Source organism: Schistocerca americana, chromosome 4, assembly GCF_021461395.2.
Source record: "Schistocerca americana isolate TAMUIC-IGC-003095 chromosome 4, iqSchAmer2.1, whole genome shotgun sequence".
NCBI lineage: Eukaryota > Metazoa > Arthropoda > Insecta > Orthoptera > Acrididae > Schistocerca > Schistocerca americana.
The window spans coordinates 479329330-479348769 of record NC_060122.1 but is presented as its reverse complement, the minus strand read 5'-3'; the positions used below and the strand labels follow the sequence as shown (position 1 = coordinate 479348769).

Sequence of the window (19440 nt, the reverse complement as noted above, 5' to 3'; positions counted from 1 at the left end):
TGACATCTCCCGCACTGCTGCCTTCCTGTACCAGATCTTGTCTGAAGCCGTCGCCACCCATATCCCTGCCAAAGCCATCCTCCCTCACTGCCCAGACCTGCCCCCACAGACCGTCCTCCTTCGTGAATCCTGCAGCCTCTACCGCTCTTTTCTCTGCACTCATGACCGGGACACACTCATCCGCCACCGGCAATTACAATGACACATCCGCAACCTGCTTACTGCGAAGAAATGCTGCATGTGGCGACAGACATGCACACAACTCAAAACCGCACTCCCAGTAAACTCTTTCAAGTATTGGTCTGCTCTCCACCACCTTACTGGAAACTGCCCCCCCCCCCCCTCAGTACCCTCTCCTCCTTGATGACCGTCCCTTTCCTGACAGCCTCAGTAAGGCCAACCACTTTGCCTCTCACCTATCTGATGTTTTTTCCATCCCAAATGATCCCCAATTTGATAATTCCCTCTTCCCTGACATCATCGAGCGCATGGATACCTCTGTTCCTCCCCTTGCTCCTAGTTTCCAGTACTTGGGCCACACACTATCATCTGAACTTAACGCTCCCATCACTTCACGGGAGATCAGCCTCACACTCCGCACTAAACACAACGCTGCTCCCAGCCACGATCGTGTTACCTACTGCCACCTCAAACATTGCCCTCCATCCTTTCTTGCAGTCTTTACCACCCTTTGCAACGTAATCCTTGCCACCGGCTTCTACCCCTACATGTGGAACCTGATGTTCTCTTAACCCAACAAGCCTCTGCTGATTATTTATCCTTCCTATCAACTCTGATCCTCACCTCCCCCTTCCTTTTCTGTCCTTTTCCTGGGCTCCCTCTCCCCCTTTCCATCCTGTTTTTTCCCTGCCTACCCCCTCTCTCTGCCTCCCCTGAGTCCTCTCTGGCCAGACATGGGGGTTGAACCCCTCTACCATCCTCCACACCTACAAATCCTTAATCCATCCCATCCTTTGTTATGCCGTCCCACCTGGATATCTGCCCCCCCCCCCCAAAAATTCTATAAGTCCCTCCAGATCCTTGAGCACCATGCACTCCGTCTTGCCTTCTACATATGCCTCCCGTCCCCCACGTGGATCCTCTACGAAATGATTCCTTCCCCCATCTGCTCCTATTCCTCGAACATATCTACATACTCTACACCTCCCACCCCCGTGATCCCCCTCATCCCCTGGTTGCTCCGCTCCTCTCCAACCCCCGCACTTTCACTATTGTGTCCCCCCTACCCTCCATCTCCTTTCCCAAGGTGACTTCCGTCAACTCCCCCTCCCAGATGATGCCCTCCCTCCCTCCATTTATCCCTCCTATCAACTCTGATCCTCACCTCCCCCTTCCTTTTCTGTCCTTTTCCTGGGCTCCCTCTCCCCCCTTCCATCCTGTTTTTTCCCTGCCTACCCCCTCTCTCTGCCTCCCCTCTCTCCCCCGAGTCCTTTTGCATTTCCCTCCTCTGCCTTTCCCCATTCCCTCTCGCATCTGCCTTGCCCCCCCCCCCTTATGAGTCCTCTCCCTCTGTCGGTCCCCCCCCTTTCGTTTTTCCTGTCCTCCCCCTTTTTCCCCCTCATCTGTCCAGGTCCCCCCTCCCCCCCATCAGCCCTTGGCTGTGGTGTGTCATCTTCATGCCGACCTTCTAGTGCAGTGTACTGTCGCTGGGTGTGATTTTTATATCTCCTGCGAACAGAAACTAGACTGTCGCCGTGTTTTTTTTAATTGTCTGTCTACTATTTTACCTGTCTGCTTCCTGTGTATTTTATTAGCATCGCCCACACTTTGTTTTATGTTTTAACTTTACACAATTTTCCGCCGTTTTGCAGTTTAAGTCACCGTTTTATCGCCTGCCTTTATTGTTTCTTATCTTCATATGTTTTAAAAATTCTGTAGGCTGAAGAGCAGCGTACTAAGCTGCAACCAGCCCACCCCCTCAGGGGGAATCGAAATTCAATAAAGGGAAAAGAAAAGTGTGTAACTCATCAAATTCTCACGTCTCACACTCGTAATGAAAACCTCTGAACAGCCTATACCATCCTATTTTTCTGATAATGCAGGCGTGCCTCATGTATTATGTAAGACTTTTCAGAACTCCAGTAACAGTTATTTTACGAATTAATGCATCCACGTAAGTGGAACTATGATTCGTTAGAAAAGTAAGTTAGATAAGGATCAATTTCTGCATCATATACCCTATTCTAAATCCGTTCACAAAACTGCGAAGTTTGTGCAGTGTCATACAGTTTAAGTTCTTGCACTGCAGTTATTTTATACGGCTGCAACTTAAGAAAGTTCTTAGTCGTTTGAATAGAGCCGTAGGAAATTCCCATTTGCTGAGGAAAGACATCGAACTAATTTTCTAGGAGATCTTTCCGAAGCGTGCGCAGTGTTATCCAGAGTTACTTCTGTGAGTACTATACGTGGTTGTCTGTGTTTCCTGTCAAGAACACTTCCCGTTTCGAGATTAGGAACTTCAACATTAGGAAATTCCTTTTTAAATAATCTCCTAACTGCATGCACTGATTTTGTAAGCACGTATACTCTTTGGCAAATCGAAAGTTGTATTTCGCCATTTTACTTGAAACACTTTCATTCAATACACTGTACCGCGTCATCTAACAAACACGCGCTACCTGGGCAAAAAAAAAAAAAAGGTCTCGCAGAGAGGGGAAACATACTCCCCGCTAACGCTGCTGCCGGCCGGACCGGCAAGAAAATCAGAAAATCCTCGCCAGGCAGCTGCATTAATGAATGATCACCCTTAGAATTCTTGGCGTCTTGTGTTAATGGCAGCTCACGGTGCCACTACAGAAAGCTACAAGCTGTGGCGTCACATTAGTTGCGGGTGTGAACGCTGCTTAAGATGCCGTCCTCATAGGTACCTGTGTTAAAATACTACGGATCTGATAAACTAAACTAAAAATTGTTTGAAGTCTGTGCTGTCACAATTCTTTGTACACTGTTTATCAGATATGAATGGAACCAACAGGGTAATGCCCTCGTCGTTGACGGGATATTAAAATGCCTGTACATTATCTTTGTCCGGAAGAAGACTTCGCTGTGATCTTTGAAGTGGCGCGATCAGAGGAATGAAATAAACACACCCACGTGTACTGTCAGCCGTGTGTCTTATTGTTTATATATTTTTGTAAATATTGTTGTACGAGATGGATGAGTCAACGTTGTTAAGTTATAAGACTCGAGCAGAACAAGCTGTAAGTAACGGTACGGTAAGACCACCACAGTAACCATTATACAGATTACAATTTCTTCACATAATTTCATCATATTTTTATTAGGAGGCTGCTATTGTTGCGTTAACTAAGGAGCTTGAGAATATAAAAGGAGGGAAATGTGTGAGTGAATTATCGAAAACCAACCCAGAAATTAAGAAATTAGCGGATGCAAATAACGCTTTGAAGTACCGAATACGAATTCTGCAGCGGGTGAGTATTTTATAGGTTTTACAGTGGCTACGTATTTGTTGTCGACGTTACTCTAATATTTGCGTTTGATGTGCGTACTCACGTTTCGAATCCTGTGTGACATGCGGGTTTGGGTAAAAGAAAGGAAATAGTCTTTATTTTGACACACAGCCCCGAAGAAAATATGTATGTTATTACACGAGAAATCTACATACCATCGCGACCTTAGGATGCAGACAGATACGTTAGTACTTTGTGTACATAATATATGTTGATGAAGACGCCTATGACATTTGATGTGTTGAAAGCTGCCAAGTGCTCTTAAGGTAACATACTTGATTACAAGAATCTCAAGCTGAAAGAATACTTGCAACTGTCTGAGGACTGGCTGATTATTTTATGGCATATTGATAGTAATGTGACATACATTGCTCCCCAGGTTTAAATTCGATTATTTAAGTTATTTAGATACTCTTCAACACTTGTGGCTATAGCACAGACGTTTGAGTGTGGTCATTGATAACTACTCTCTCATTACAGTGGCTGGGATGTGTTTTCCATCCACAACCTTCAGCACAGTGTAATTCCTATCTCAAAACATGGATTCCTTAATGTGGTGACAGTGAGCATCATACATCTTTGAAGGCTTTGTAGTATTTATTACATTCAACCTCCAGTTATAAATAAATTATTTAAAATAATACATCAAATGATAGAGCAAATCAAACAATTGGAATCGGTCATTTCCCTTGACCTATATAAGTCAACTATAACTGCTGACACGAAAAAACCAACACCCACAACTACGAAAAACAAAACCAAAACCACAACACCTCGAAAATTAAAAACTCAAACATCCCTATGTAAATTAAGACACATTCAATACACAATAAATGCACAAAACATTACAACTCGAGAAAATAGACACAAAAAAACAATTATGTACCACCAACAAATTTCGACTGGCTATCCCCCCCCACCCCCCTCTCTCTCTCTCTCTCTCTCTCTCTCTCTCTCTCTCTCACACACACACACACACACACACACACACACACACACACACACACAACTAACTCGAACTCCGCACTGTAATGACGTCACACACCAAACCACCCTTACGTCATGGGTCAAAACAGACGGGTGGAATCTGACGCTTCTGTTGATCCAACTTTGCAAACATGTTGTTGCATGATGATGAAGATTTTTGTCATCTTCAGTGATGAATTGACATTACACCTAAGTGGAAGTGAACACACATAATGTGTGCACGGGATGGTAAAGTTGCAGCAAGATTTCCTTAATTGACTTGTTTTTTTGTGCCATATCCTGGTAAATAGTTTATGGGCCTTTCTTTTTCAGTGAAGCAACTGTAACTTGTGTTTCTTATCTTCATGCTTTAGAATTATGGCTCTTTTCTCAATTGGAAGAAGCTGAACCACATAAATTTGCCTCACTGGCATAACTCAGTACGTGACTGGTTAAACAATGTTGTACCAGACCGCTGCATTGACCATAAGATGCTAGACGGCAGAACTTGTATCGCAAATCTCCATATTCACACACAATCTGAGATCATGCGATTTTTATTTTGGGGGTTCAGAATGGATCATGTATATGTACTTTCCCTACCAAGTTATATACCTGACTTTAGAAACAGTAATATTGCAACAATTTTTCCAGACACACTGATCAAGGTTTGGGAAGAATTCAGCTATCAACTGGACATGGGTGAATGGTGCTCACATTGAACACTTTTAAGAAAAACTGTTTGAGTTGTTGTTTCATTTGAAGTATTATTTATAATTTTATAATTTGTAATATAATTTTAAGTTGAATGTAATAAGGCCTAGAAAGCCTTAAATCTACGTATTCATTTTGAAACACCCTTTAGTTTGAATATTGTAAGATAATTTGAGAGGTACACAGATTAATACACACTACTATCATCTATATTTGCATGGTATGAAACATTTGGAATTGGGACTTTAGAGGCTATTAACCACATCCCCATTGGGATCAAAAGAATGAGGTGCAAACCCTTGGTTCTCAGATTCAGTTATCTTCAAAGAATTGGACACTAAAGTGATAGAGCTCTATAAGAACATTATTGTCAAGTGTAACAATGGGCTTTCTGGTTGTTTAGCTGCAGGTAATAAAGAATACTGTGATACTCAGTTGGGAAAATCAGTAAAATCGTTTAAGAAAAATTTAGAGGAAAAAGTAGATAATGTGCACATGAAATTAAATTCTGTATTAAATACATCTGTAGAGCATTTTAAACCCTGTTGTTACGTAAAACCAACCAAAAATGAGGAGAATGAATGCCTGACATTTTATTTCAGTGCATCACATCTGGAAAAACTAACCCTTCTCATATTCCGAGTTCTGACAGTGATAAGTAACCAGGCTTAACTATAAATTATATTGTAAAATGTGCTGTGTTATTAAAAAGCCTTACAGTATACAATATTTAATTAATTAAAAGCAGTGATATTATAGGGCATTATCAAACTGTATGAACAAAATATCAGTGAGAGAAATGAGATGGGATTAGGGATGATGAGACAGTTAAACCAGATTTGATACTATGTTTGGCAATTTTTTCCATTTTTTTTAAAAGAAAAAAAAAGAGAGATATATACATTAATTTGGCCCAATAAGGCCACTGTTACGTAGTTCTTGCATTGAGATAACAATGTGTTGTGCTTTCTGAACAGCTGCAATATGGAACAACTTCAAAAATCATTTACAAAGGTCAGGTGGCATGTAATCCCTAAATGTAAATTTAGGTGCTACATTCTTTGTTCAGAGGGGAGGGGGGGGGGGGATGGTTTAAAATAAGTGTAAAATATTATAAAGTAACAATAAATGAGTGATACCCCCTAATGCGGAACTTCGGTGCTACAAGACAGTTGTGCCTGGAGTATTACATGTCTTGAGGATTTACGTCTCTAGGAGGCAACTCAAAAAGTAATGGAATTAGAAAGGAGAAATGAAAAATTCTCGGGAAAAGCTGTGATTCCACTAATTTAAATGGCATGCAGATTAAAAGAAAAATATAGACCTATGTACAGCAGTAAGCAGGTTTACTGATGCTGTACATAGATTGTATGGTCACATCTGTGGAATAGGCAACACAAGATTAAAAGAAATTAAGCGGGACTTAAATGAATGCCACAAAAGATTCCGTCAGAGAACACAAAGCCTTTGGAATCCTAGTTGAAAATTACACATTCCCAGAGAAAGCTAAAAAGACTACTCGAAAACAGAGGGCAGAGAAACACTAGAAACAACATAGTAAATTGTAGGAGAGATTTTGAAAAGAGAAGAACAAAAGGAAGCTGTCAGACCTAGCTAATAAGTTCAAACTGTACTTTAACTGTGCATAAAGAAAGAAAGAAGTGGAAGAAAGAACATTAAATACAGCATTCTGTACACATACTCTTTGTGTATTAATGTTGTGTAGTAAAGACATACAACACTTTTTAACAACTGCAATATCTGCTGCAATGATAAAACGTAGATGTTAACCATAGGGGGAAGTTTATGTGATAGTGCAGCATACATAATGGTAGCTTATGCTTCCACATCACAAAGAGCCATGTTATACAATTCTAAATGAGTAGCAGTAATTTACAGGTCCTAGTAATAAAGGGTACTAGCCAAAAGTAATTGAAATTTACCTGTGAAATTCCTTAAGTTTTTGGGAAATAATATACAGAAATTATATGAATGCATTGAAAAGATTATGGCAAAAAAAAGATCACTAGGTTTGTAAGAGATTTTTGAAGTTTTAATATCAACGAGGATAGATTGCTACTCACTGTAAAGATAACACGCACACTAAGCTTTCAACCAAAGCCTTATTCAGAATGAAGGAAAAACAGATACACACATGCAAGTAGGCGCACCTCACACACACGGTGGCTATCTCTAGCTGCTTAGGCCAGACTTGATGTTTTCCTTATGGATAGAATATCTCATCGTCTTTTGGTCATGCATCCAGCACAGCAGTACTAGGTATACACAGATGGTTTGTAGAGGTCCTTTTGAGGACAGTGAAGCTCTTATGCTAAAAACTGAACTCTTAGCTGCTGTTGTGCTTTCTGCTGATTTAAATTCTGCTTAATGTATCATTGGATAGTAGTCCTCAAGGGTCTTGTAGGGAGCAGTCTCAGTTTTTGAAACTGGAGTCACTGTTCCTTAAAATAGGTAATTAAAGTTGTAATTGACAGTGGGGACAGATTCCAGAGCTCACACCAAGAAAAAACCCTCTAGACCTAACATTGTGCCACTAGACAAGCTAACCACTTGCCTATGGTGGAAAAATTATGACCAGTAATGAATGTAAATTTTTAGTGGCTCTTGTAAACATAGTCACAACACAAGGTAAAATGCATATGGCAGTGAATGAAACAGTGATAGGTGAGTGTAGAAAACATGGAAGAGTGGCATGCTTGCATGCATGCCAGTGATGACAGTAATGCATGGAGGAAAGGCCTACAGGAGACCTTTATTGAGCAGGTAAAGCAGCAGCAACAGCTGAGTGCAATTAGAGAAGCAACAGCAGCAATTAAAAATTTAGTTATTACTTTTATACAGTTACCTTCATTAATAATTGTTGTTGTTATGGTCTCCAGTCCTGAACTGGTTTGATGCAGCTCTCCATGCTACTATATCCTGTGCAAGCTTCTTCATCTCCCAGTACTTATTGCAACCTACATCCTTCTGACTCTGCTTAGTTTATTCATCTCTTGGTCTCCCTCTATGATTTTTACCCTCCACACTGCCATCCAATGCTAAATTTGTGATCCCCTGATGCCTCAGAACATGTCCTACCAACCGGTCCCTTCTTCTTGTCATGTTGTGCCACCAACTCCTCTTCTCCCCAATTCTATTCAATACCTCCTCATTAGTTATGTGACCTTCCCATCTAATCTTCAGCATTCTTCTGTGGCACCACATCTTGAAAGCTTCTGTTCTCTTCTTGTCCAAACTATTTATCGTCCATGTTTCACTTCCATACATGGCTACACTCCATACAAATACTTTCAGAAATGACTTCCTGACACTTAAATCTATACTCGATGTTAACAAATTTCTCTTCTTCAGAAACGCTTTCCTTGCCATTGCCAGTCTACATTTTATATCTACTCTACTTCGACCATCGTCAGTTATTTTGCTCTCCAAATAGCAAAACTCCTTTACTAATTTAAGTGTCTCATTTCCTGATCTAATTCCCTCAGCATCACCCGACTAAATTCGAATACATTCCATTATCCTCGTTTGGCTTTTGTTGATGTTCATCTTACATCCCTCCTTTCAATCCACTATCCATTCCGTTCAACTGCTCTTCTAAGTCCTTTGCTGTCTCTGACAGAATTACAATGTCATTGGCGAACCTCAAAGTTTTTATTTCTTCTCCATAGATTTTAATACCTACACCAAATTTTTCTTTTGTTTACTTTACTGCTTGCTCAATATACAGATTGAATAACATCGGGGAGAGGCTAAAACCCTGTCTCACTCCCTTCCAAACCACTGCTTCCCTTTCATGTCCCTCGACTCTTATAGCTGCCATCTGGTTTCTGTACAAATTGTAAATAGCCTTTTGCTCCCTGTATTTTACCCGTGCCACCTTTAGAATTTGAAAGAGAGTATTCCAGTCAACATTGTCAAAAGCTTTCTCTAAGTTTACAAATGCTAGAATCGTTGGTTTCCATTTCCTTAATCTGTCTTCTAAGATAAGTCGTAAGGTCAGTATTGCCTCACGTGTTCCAACATTTCTACGGAATCCAAACTGTTCTTCCCCGAGGCCACCTTCTACCAGTTTTTCCATTCATCTGTAAAGAATTTGCATTAGTATTTTGCAGCTGTGACTTATTAAACTGATAGTTTGGTAATTTTCATATCTGACAACACCTGATTTCTTTGGGACTGGAATTATTATATTCTTCTTTAAGTCCGAGGATATTTCGCATGTCTCATACATCTTGCTCAGCAGATGGTAGAGTTTTGTCAGGACTGGCTCTCCCAAGGCCGTCAGTAATTCTAATGGAATGTTGTCTACTCCCGGGGCCTTGCTTTGACTCAGGTTTTTCAGTGCTCTGTCAAACTCTTCACACAGTATTGTATCTCCCATTTCATCTTCATCTACATCCTCTTCCATTTCCATAATATTGTCCTCAAGTACATTGCCCTTGTATAGACCCTCTGTATACTCCTTCCACCTTCAGGCTTTCCCTTCTTGTCTTAGAACTGGGTTTCCATCTGAGCTCTTGATATTCGTACAAGTGGCTCTCTTTTCTCCAAAGGTCTCTTTAATTTTCCTGTAGGCAGTATCTATCTTGCCCCTAGTGAGATAAGCCTCTACGCCCTTACATTGCCCTCTAGCCATCCCTGCTTAGCCATTTTGCACTTTCTTTCGATCTCATTTTTGAGATGTTTGTATTCCTTTTTGCCTGCTTCATTTACTGCATTTTTATATTTTCTCCTTTCATCAATTAAATTCAATATTTCTTCTGCTACCCAACGATTTCTATTAGCCCTTGTCTTTTTACCTACTTGAACCTCTGCTGCCTTCACTACTTCATCCCTCAAAGCTATCCATTCTTTTTCTACCGTATTTCTTTCCCCTATTGCTGTCAATTGTTCCCTTATGCTCTCCCTGAAACTCTGTACAACCTCTGGTTTAGTCGATTTATCCAGGTCCCATCTCCTTAAATTCCCACCTTTTTGCAGTTTCTTCAGTTTTAACCTACAGTTCATAACCAATAGATTGCGGTCAGAGTCCACATCTGCCCCTGGAAATGTCTTACAATTTAAAACCTGGTTCCTAAATCTCTGTCTTATCATTATATAGTCTATCTGATACCTTCTAGTATCTCCGGGATTCTTCCATGTATACAACCTTCTTTTATGATTCTGGAACCAAGTGTTAGCTATGATATTAATAATAATAGCAGTAATAATTGTTATTAATAATAATGCTGCATAATATGTCAAATTTATCAAAAGATTATTTGATTGAGAAAAGTAACAAATTATGATACAGAATTGCTTTCTAGTTCGTAATTTTGGAGGCAAAATATTTAGTGTTGCCAAAGGATGCACATAAAAGTAGAAGTAACAAGACTATCCTAGTTTTCGTATCTAAGAATGTCTTCCTCAGGTAGAAGAGGAGAGGCTGAGGAAGATTAAAAAGGAAGGGAGGCTCACCAGACCTCAGGTTGAGACAGACCCTTCTGTAGTATGATGAATGGTGTATCCCTCGTATCTTGGGTCTGAGTGACCTGCCCTTCCTTTGTAACGTCCTTTTACCTATACTTCTCTCCTCCCTGAAGAAGGAACTATTAGTGCTGAAAGCTAAGTAGTGTGCTGTCACTTTTGATTTTATATGTATCTATCAGCAGCACTACAAATTTTGCCTCGTGAAGTACTGGGCAACAGTGGTATCTCATAGTTCATTATGTTAATTCCGAGTTAGTAATAACAAGAGGATAGAGAAGCTGTTGAATTTGACCTGTTGTTATTAAACCGTCCTTACAGTCTATTGGAGAAATTTAGGAAAATATACTTTAGGAGACTATTCTGTGTACTAATTACAAAAATATCTTGTAAATTCCAACAGTATTATGAAAATGATGGATTGCTTCTCACCATATAGAGGAGATGTTGGGTTGTAGACAGACACTATGAAAAGACTTCTATACATAAAAGTTTTCAGCCAAAAGGCCTTCTTCTGAACTAGAAAACATACACATGTTCAAATAAGCCCAAATACACACAGATGACTCTCTCTGGCCACTGTGGCCAGAGACACGTGTGTGAGTTGCGCTTGTGTAATTGTGTGTGTTTTCTGCTTCAGAAGAAGGCCTTTTGGCTGAAAGCTTAAATGTACAGTAGTCTTCTTGTTGTGCCTGCCTGCAACTCAGTGTCTCCTGTATATGATGAGTAGCAAATCTGTCCTTTCAAATAATATTGTTGTTATTCCAGCCTTACTTTCCATTATTTAATTTCACCGAATTCCATTAATTTTACTATCAGTAACAGTCAGCTCAACTGTAAGTAGCGTACAGGGAATAAATTTCCCCAAAGAAATGCTTTCAACTTCAGCTCGAGAATATGTAGCTCTCCCTCCCTCCCTCCCTTTTTGCCCTTCCAGAAATATGTTGAAAATGCATGCTGCAGGGTAACACACACTAATTTGGATGCTAGATAATGACAAAGTTTCCCCATAAGTACCATGTCTATTTCCTATGTACTCTGATATGTGCATCTATTCCTTTGAAAAAGTTGTGTGTTGTTAACAGCACATTTCATCAGAGAGTAAATATACTGCAGTTTTGAGTAAATGTACTGCAGTTACCAAATGACTCCCCAGCATTTTAACTACAGTAGTGATCAACATGAATTAATATTACAAATTATCTACATGGCATAGTTTTGTACTAAAAATATCCTTTATGCCGTGTAGTTTGAGGTGCCATGTCACAGATTGCGTGGCCCGGGGACTGATGACCTCCGCGGTTTGGTCCCTTAGGAATTCACACACACAATATCCTTTTTGATTAAACTTATTCCCCAAAATATTATCCATTGTGATGCCAAGGATTGAAATTGTTTAAAGTGAGTCAGCATAAGTTAGTGCCAATGAAGGTGGATGATATCCTGATTGTGGAAATGCTAATACTCTTTGGCAGGTCGAGAATACTTACCTTCCATCAGTGTTTCCATCCTCTTTATTTGTTACCAATACGTTTCCTCTGGTTTATCAGTTCAACATATATTCACAAAACCATTATTTTCTCCATGTTTTCTTCTTGTTCTTGTCTGCTAACTTCACTGTGTCATATTTTCGTAATGAACAAGTTACACATAATTTTCTTGTTTTGTTTTCAGTCTATCAAAGAAGAGGAAGAAAAGAATAAACAACAGGGAAAGATCATGGATGGAAAGGTATATTTTTGATAGAGTGAACTAATAACAATAGAAATTTACTTTCCTAAAACTTGTCTTAATACAATTTTGTGTGTGTGGGAGCGGGAGAGCGCGCACGTCATAGCAGCTGAGAACGCTATAAATGTGGTACATTTGAGAGGGAATTCTTACATCATTTACGTTTTGTCTTTAATGTATAGCAAATTTGAGTGTGGTTTAATAGTTCACTATTTTTGCTACTGTGCGATTTTTTTCATAGCAGGCTTTATTATTCACCTTACTATAGCCTGCAGCTAATGTTACTGAGTTTAGGATGACAAATTAACATTGTTATGCCTATCGAAAGCTCTTCATCCAGTAGTGTAGATAAACATATTTACCTGAGTATACATTTTTGTAAGAGTCTCGTGGAGAAAATTTTATTTTTAACATTTTCTGACTAATGAAAATTAAAAACTTGATGTGAAGTATCTGCCAAAATAGTTAACCTTATATCTATTCTAAACATATGCCATTTATTGATTATCTGCATTTGATAATACATGGAGAAATAAAGTAAACAAAAAAGAAACAGTTTATGTTACTTTGTAGCTCCACTGCCTTTTTTGCTTACTATTTAAGCCAGATTTTTGTGATATCACTATTTTTAATAACAATGGTGGTGGTGGTGGTGGTGGTAGTGGTGGTAGTAGTAGTAGTAGTAGTAGTAGTAGTAGTAATAGAAAAATGCGAAGTTATTGATACTAATAGAAATAATAATAATTACTGATATCATTATCTAGCGCGATTCTTGGAGCTAGTGTGTGATATTGGACCCTGTCCTGAAATCTTGGTTGTTGTGACAGACTGATCTGTAGTGTGGTCCAAGATAAAGAAGGTTTTTGAGTTGATGAAGCCGGTGAAATTTAAATATGAAGTAATTGTTGTGGTATCAGACTGACCTAGGGTGACTTAATATTTGCACATACATCATATTTAAATGCGCTTTGCCATATTTAACATTCTTTCCGTCATAAAAAGTAAAACTGCAGTATAATTTTAGAAAATATTCATTAGATAATGGGCAAGTCTCTGACATGTATTTTGATGTGTATTACGCATATAAATAAGTTACATGGTGGTGTCTGCTGTGTAACTTTTATCAATATTAAGCTTTCAGAATGAGATTTTCACTCTGCAGCGGAGTGTGCGCTGATATGAAACTTCCTGGCAGATTAAAACTGTGTGCCCGACCAAGACTCGAACTTGGGACCTTTGCCTTTCGCGGGCAAGTGCTCTACCAACTGAGCTACCGAAGCACGACTCACGCCCGGTACTCACAGCTTTACTTCTGCCAGTGTCTCTTCTCCTACCTTCCAAACTTTACAGAAGCTCTCCTGCGAATCTTGCAGAACTGCCTGCGAAAGGCATAGGTCCCAAGTTCGAGTCTCGGTCAGGCACACAGTTTTAATCTGCCAGGAAGTTTAATATTAAGCTGTTTCTTCTGTATATGTCGCGATTATTTCTGAGGTATTAGCTGGTGTGGGATCTTATAGCAGAGCTGCAGTTGCTTGAATGACACAAGCAACAATGAAATTTGTAATAATGGTTGTCACAAGCATTCGACTGGTTCTTCCAAGTATGTGGTGATTTCTGAGGTTGCGTTTATAATGGGAACTGAGAATACAGTTGTTTTTTCTGAATGCATAGTGGATGTCACATCTATGTTGATGTGAGAATGCAACAATATCCTTTTGTCTCTTGTTTCCGAGCAAGGTGTCTGCCCACTGTTCTCATAGGTTGTGTAGAACTGGTGGTTGGCATACCCCTTTTCCTTCCACCATGCCACACGGTGAGGATCATTGTTGAGTATCCGTCCAATTTTAAAGTCAGTTGAATTGAGACTGTAAATGGATTCAGGAAAACTGCACTTGAAATGTGGTAGACGTTCATCAGAAACCGAGGAATGTGGCGTACATTCCCATGGTTGGCAGCATGACAAAATTTGCTGTCTGCTCCCCATTCCCCTCCTCAAATTTGTCCTAGTTCTCAGCCAAGGTGGTGTCACTGTTTCCCCTCCAACCCTTCCACATTCATCAAAATAAATCAGCATGTGATGTCAACTGCCAAAGCTTTGTCTGTAAATGAAGACAACTCTTATATTAATCTCTTCCACAATGTAAAAATGTCGACCTCAGCAGCAATAGCTTAATCTGAAAATGTAAGATAACCTTGTATTTTTCAAATGACGAATTTGGGAAATAGCTCTTCTTTTAATCGGGTAAATATTTTATTTGTTACCATTTCATCAACATAAGTCTCTGACATGTGTAAAGAATTGTTGCTTTCCATTGGTTTTGACAGAAATAAGAACAAAGAATGTATTGTAGTTAACAACTCTACTTTGTTAGATGCCTTTATTTGTGATTGGCTGGTTACCACAGTAGTTACGCTTTGTGAAAGTTCTTTTCAGTACTAGTTGGCTAAGCAAATATTAGTTCTTTTGCATACAAAATTTTCTTGGACGGTAATGCTTACAGAAAAAGGTCTTCTGTTGGTCTGTTTCATCCTTTTGGATATTAAGTAATTATATCAGTTCTTGTAATTTTAGAAAAGGATGCAAAACTTTATAATACAGCGCACAAGTGGTTATGCTCTCTCAGCATACTATTAAACTAAAAACACAACTTTTCCTTGAGCATCAATGGACATTTCAACATGTTAGTGAGGAAACTGCAGTTGAATAAGACATTTTGCACCACTTCACAAAGATCCCTATTAGTACTGTATAGCACCACTTTCACAGAAGTACTTTGCAGAAGCTCTACATTGAAAGTCACTTGAAAACTCTTGTAGTATGCGTTATTGGATTGCATATTTAAAAATAATGTGTTTGTTTGTGGACTTGTGTGCACATGTAGCTTGTTTGAATTAAAATAGTTTATGTTGTTTGAAATCCTTGGGATATATAGTTTACAAGATTTCTCAGTGTTTTTCACCATGTAAGAAGAAAATAGGAATTGTTAATGGATGTGCACAGAGTGGATTATTTTTGCAAAGGCACTTCTAATGACAAACATCATCCGCCATGGTTCACCATGCACGAGTGTTTTGAAGTGGCACCGAGAACCCAAGGGAATGTGTTGTTCATCTGGCAAAGTTTTCCTAGAAAGAATACAAGACCCACCAGAGCTATTGAAAGAGTTAGTAAATGTATAGAATCTGCTGTCAAAACATTTTTTGGAGAACTCACGGGACAACAACAGTGCTTTCCAACTGACTTCTTTTGGAGTGAATCAGATCAGTGAAGGAGTGTGTATGTGTACTTCTAAGGTACAGGACCAAGTATACTATTTGAATGGCTCTTTGTCGCCAGTTAATGTCCCAGGGTTTTTACGAATTTATTTTGTAGCTAATTACCAAGACCAGGCAGGAGTTAGATATTTGTAATTTAAACTCAGGTTTGGTAAGAAGCCTGCAAAGTATACTACACAGTGTGAACCCTTATGTCAACAGCTTTGAAGCAGTATTGCAATCAGTTCCAAATGAGGAGAGCAATAACTGCAAGTTTCTACTTGCAGCTGAGAAAAGACAGAGGACCTCACCCGAGTCATTGTAATGCACCAACTACAAATGAGGTCGCTGCCTGTTAGTCAACCAGGGATGTGATAGAGACAGTGTGTTATGTACTTGCGATGATTGTCTTCAGCATATCAGTGAAACAAATCAGGCTTATGATTTGTTACAATATCCATTAATATTTTGTGGAGGTGGAGACGGCTATAAATTTGCTGTGTATAGTGTAAATAAATGGAAATAGAGCGGAAATTACTAGATGTAACTTAGGAAATCTGGCTGAAGAATCTACAAAAGAAAACTTAATCAAAGAACTGGAAAGCAACCTAACAAAAACTAGACTTTCCATCAGGGAACAAGATGTCAAAAGCAGATGGAGATACCTGAAGAACAGTACTCAGGAAGTATCTTCCAAAGTTATAGGAAAAAGAAAATGGCCTAACAAAATTTGGTTTAACAAATAGAGTCAAGAAAAAGTTCTGGAGAGAAGAAATGCGAGAAAAGTGTGGATTACAGAAATGAACAATATGACACTGAGGGAAAGATATTACAAAATCTGCCAGGAAACACAACAAACCCTTCGACAGGAGAAAAGGGAATACTACAACAATATGATAAAAGAAGGAGAGATTGATTTCAAACACCACAGAGCAAGGCAGATGTATCAAAATATTAAAAAACCTTTGGGTAAATTTACTAAAAGAGAACAGTTTATATAGGACCAGCATAGAAAAATAGTGACGAGCAAGAGTGACGTACAAAAAAAATGGAAGATATACTTTTCACAATTACTCAACTGCAATGATCCACAGTCTTACTTTAAATTTGAAGAACCTGATTAGTCAATGTACAAGTAGCCACCTCATCAGTAAATTAAATAAACAAGCCATAAAGAAATTAAAGAATAACATGTCTTGTGGTGAAGACCAGATATACGCTAAGTTATTGAAGGATGGAGCATCACAACTGGAGGACTCTTTAATAGAAACAATTTGGAAGACAGAAGCCATACTTGCAGACTGGAAAACCACAATTATATGCCCCATATTTAGGAAGAATGGTCCCCTTGTGTGTGACAATTATAAAGGAATTGCTTTACTGGATGCTACTTATAAAATCTTATCAACATGCCTGTTAAACAGTCTGATTCCAATTACTGAAGAATTAATTGGTGACCATCAATGTGGTTTCCACAGGAACTGGTCCACATTAATCATCTTTTCACTCTAAGACAGATAACTGAAAACGTGGGGAATTCAGTGTAGATGTTCACATATTATTTGTAGAGTACAAAAAGGCCTAGGATAGCATACACCAACAGACACTTCTAAATATACTGAGGGAATTTGAAGTACCATCAAAGCTAATCAGATTAATTGAAATCTGTACAAATGATACTTTGTCGTATTAAGGCATTTGTAGTAGAAACAGAAAATTTTAAGGTGTTCACTGGACTCAGACAAGGAGACGCCATTTCACCTATTTTATTTAACCTCGTCTTAGAGAAAATCGATAGAGAATTTAGTAAAACTAATCCACCAGGTATCCAAATGCAGAAGATGAACATTACTAGACTTGCATACTTGCCTAGTTCCAGAACAGAATTAATCAAAAGATGCAAAATTATTACAAAAATGCTGAGAAACCAGGATTACATATTAGTGAAGAAAACACAGAATATCTGGTCATAAGTAAGAAAAACCAAAGTGATGCAGCTTTCGCTGTAGATGGATTCACTTTCAAAACAGTTGACTGCTTCAAGTACTTCCGGAGTTTGTTTAGTAACAGTAATGGAATGGATATAGAAGTAGATGCCTGTCTAGCAACAGCGAACAAAACACCCTTTAGTTTTATCAAAATCTTATGGAAAAGGTCACTTAGTACTAACTTCAAAATTCGCTTGTATCAATCAACCATTATACCAGTAACATTATACGGATGTGAAGCATTTATATTTAAAAAGAAATATGAAGAAAAACTGTTCATATTTGAAAGAAAAACACAAAGAAAAATTTTTGATCCAGTATATGATGAATATAACATGGAATGAAGGATAAGAAAAAATGAAACGTTAAGAGGGCTGTACAAACACTGTAACATCATAGATGTGCTAAAGACGAGAAGGTTGAATGACAGAAAACAGACTACCTAAAATAGCATTTGGAAGAACAATTCATGAAACGAGAGGAAGAAGAAGACCTAGAAATAGGTGGAGAGATAACATCTGAAGGGCACAACTAGGATGAACACAAACACTGAATGGACAAACAGTGCACTCAACATAAGGAAATGGAAGCGGCTTGTAGAGCAGGCGTATCATCGATAAGACCTTTGCCACTTGTAAATATATAATAATGTTTATCCTCACATGGGTGCTCCAAATTTTAACGAAAAAAGCTTCTGCAATGCAGCTGTGCAGTTTTCTAATTCAGCTGCGAGAGAACGAACATATCTGCTTACAGATGTTTTTGACCAATTTTTAGTTGACATATATGCAGAAATTGAAACTAAACGGTTTGGCATCCTTCCTCATTCGTTAGAGACAATTAAATACAGAAAATTACATCAACCTTATTACAGCAAAATTCTGATGCTGAAGACTTGGGTTGGATGATGATTCTCCCTTTCACATTTATTGGTGGTCCCAGGTATATTTATGAGCTTAGTCAGGATGTGTTTGCATATTTTAGAAAATATGGTGATACAGATTTTTTTTTACTATAATCACCAGGCCATAGTGGCCTGAAATGGAGAACAATTTGCTCGTCAGCCAGGTCTCCTACAACAGGCACAACTTGATTTCTCGATTATTTCATTTAAAACAAAAATACCTGATGGACCTTCTTATAAAAGAAAAGGCATTTGGAGCATGCGATACTATATGTATTTGATAGAGTGGCAAAAGTGTGTTTGTCTCATTCACACAACCTTTTGTGGCTTTAAAAGAAGATTATGCTCAATGACATTGATCGAGTTATTAGCACCGAAATATCAAATTGTGACACAGATCCCATTCTGCACAGGACTGTCAAAACCAACATAATTCATGGTCCATGTGGCTCATTAAATACCAGTTCACCTTGCAAGAAAGAAGGTCGTTGCACGAGGAGGCTCCCAAAAACCTTAGTTGACAAAAGTGTTATTGGTGAAAACTGGTATCCATCAAATCGCTGCTGGACGCCTCAGATGGTGGTTTCACGGTTGAAGTTAATATGCATGTTGATTGTGTTGTAGTAGGCGATTGATGGGTAGTACAATCCTCACCAGTTCTTTTATGTGTATTTGAAGCTCACTTGAATGTTGAATACTTTGCTAGCATAGAGTCATGTGAGTAAGGGAAATGACCAGGTAACATTTGGTTTTCAGAGTGCATATCGTGACAAGGTGACCAAATATTAATAAGGTTACTATGTTACTACATTGGAAGCAGTGTGATGGGTACTGAGTTTCCCCGTTCACGAATGACACCCTACCAATATGCACTTATATGTTTATTTAGAAAATGGCCAGTGAG

The 19440-nt window shown here is 38.8% G+C and overlaps 1 protein-coding gene across 2 annotated transcripts in view; it reads left to right on the top strand.

Moving 5' to 3' along the window:
• Positions 1–3041: 3041 nt before the first annotated feature.
• The window catches only part of LOC124612663 (arginine--tRNA ligase, cytoplasmic), a 126729-nt gene continuing 110330 nt past the window's right edge, over positions 3042–19440 (top strand). Inside the window, exons 1-3 of one of the 2 annotated variants that reach the window (XM_047140985.1) lie at positions 3042–3221; positions 3306–3452; positions 12333–12389. In XM_047140985.1, coding sequence (XP_046996941.1) covers positions 3174–3221; positions 3306–3452; positions 12333–12389 — 252 coding nt within the window. In that variant the 5' untranslated portion in view covers positions 3042–3173. Of the gene's footprint in view, positions 3232–3305; positions 3453–12332; positions 12390–19440 lie in introns of both variants that reach the window. The other variant, XM_047140986.1, reaches the window with a different exon arrangement.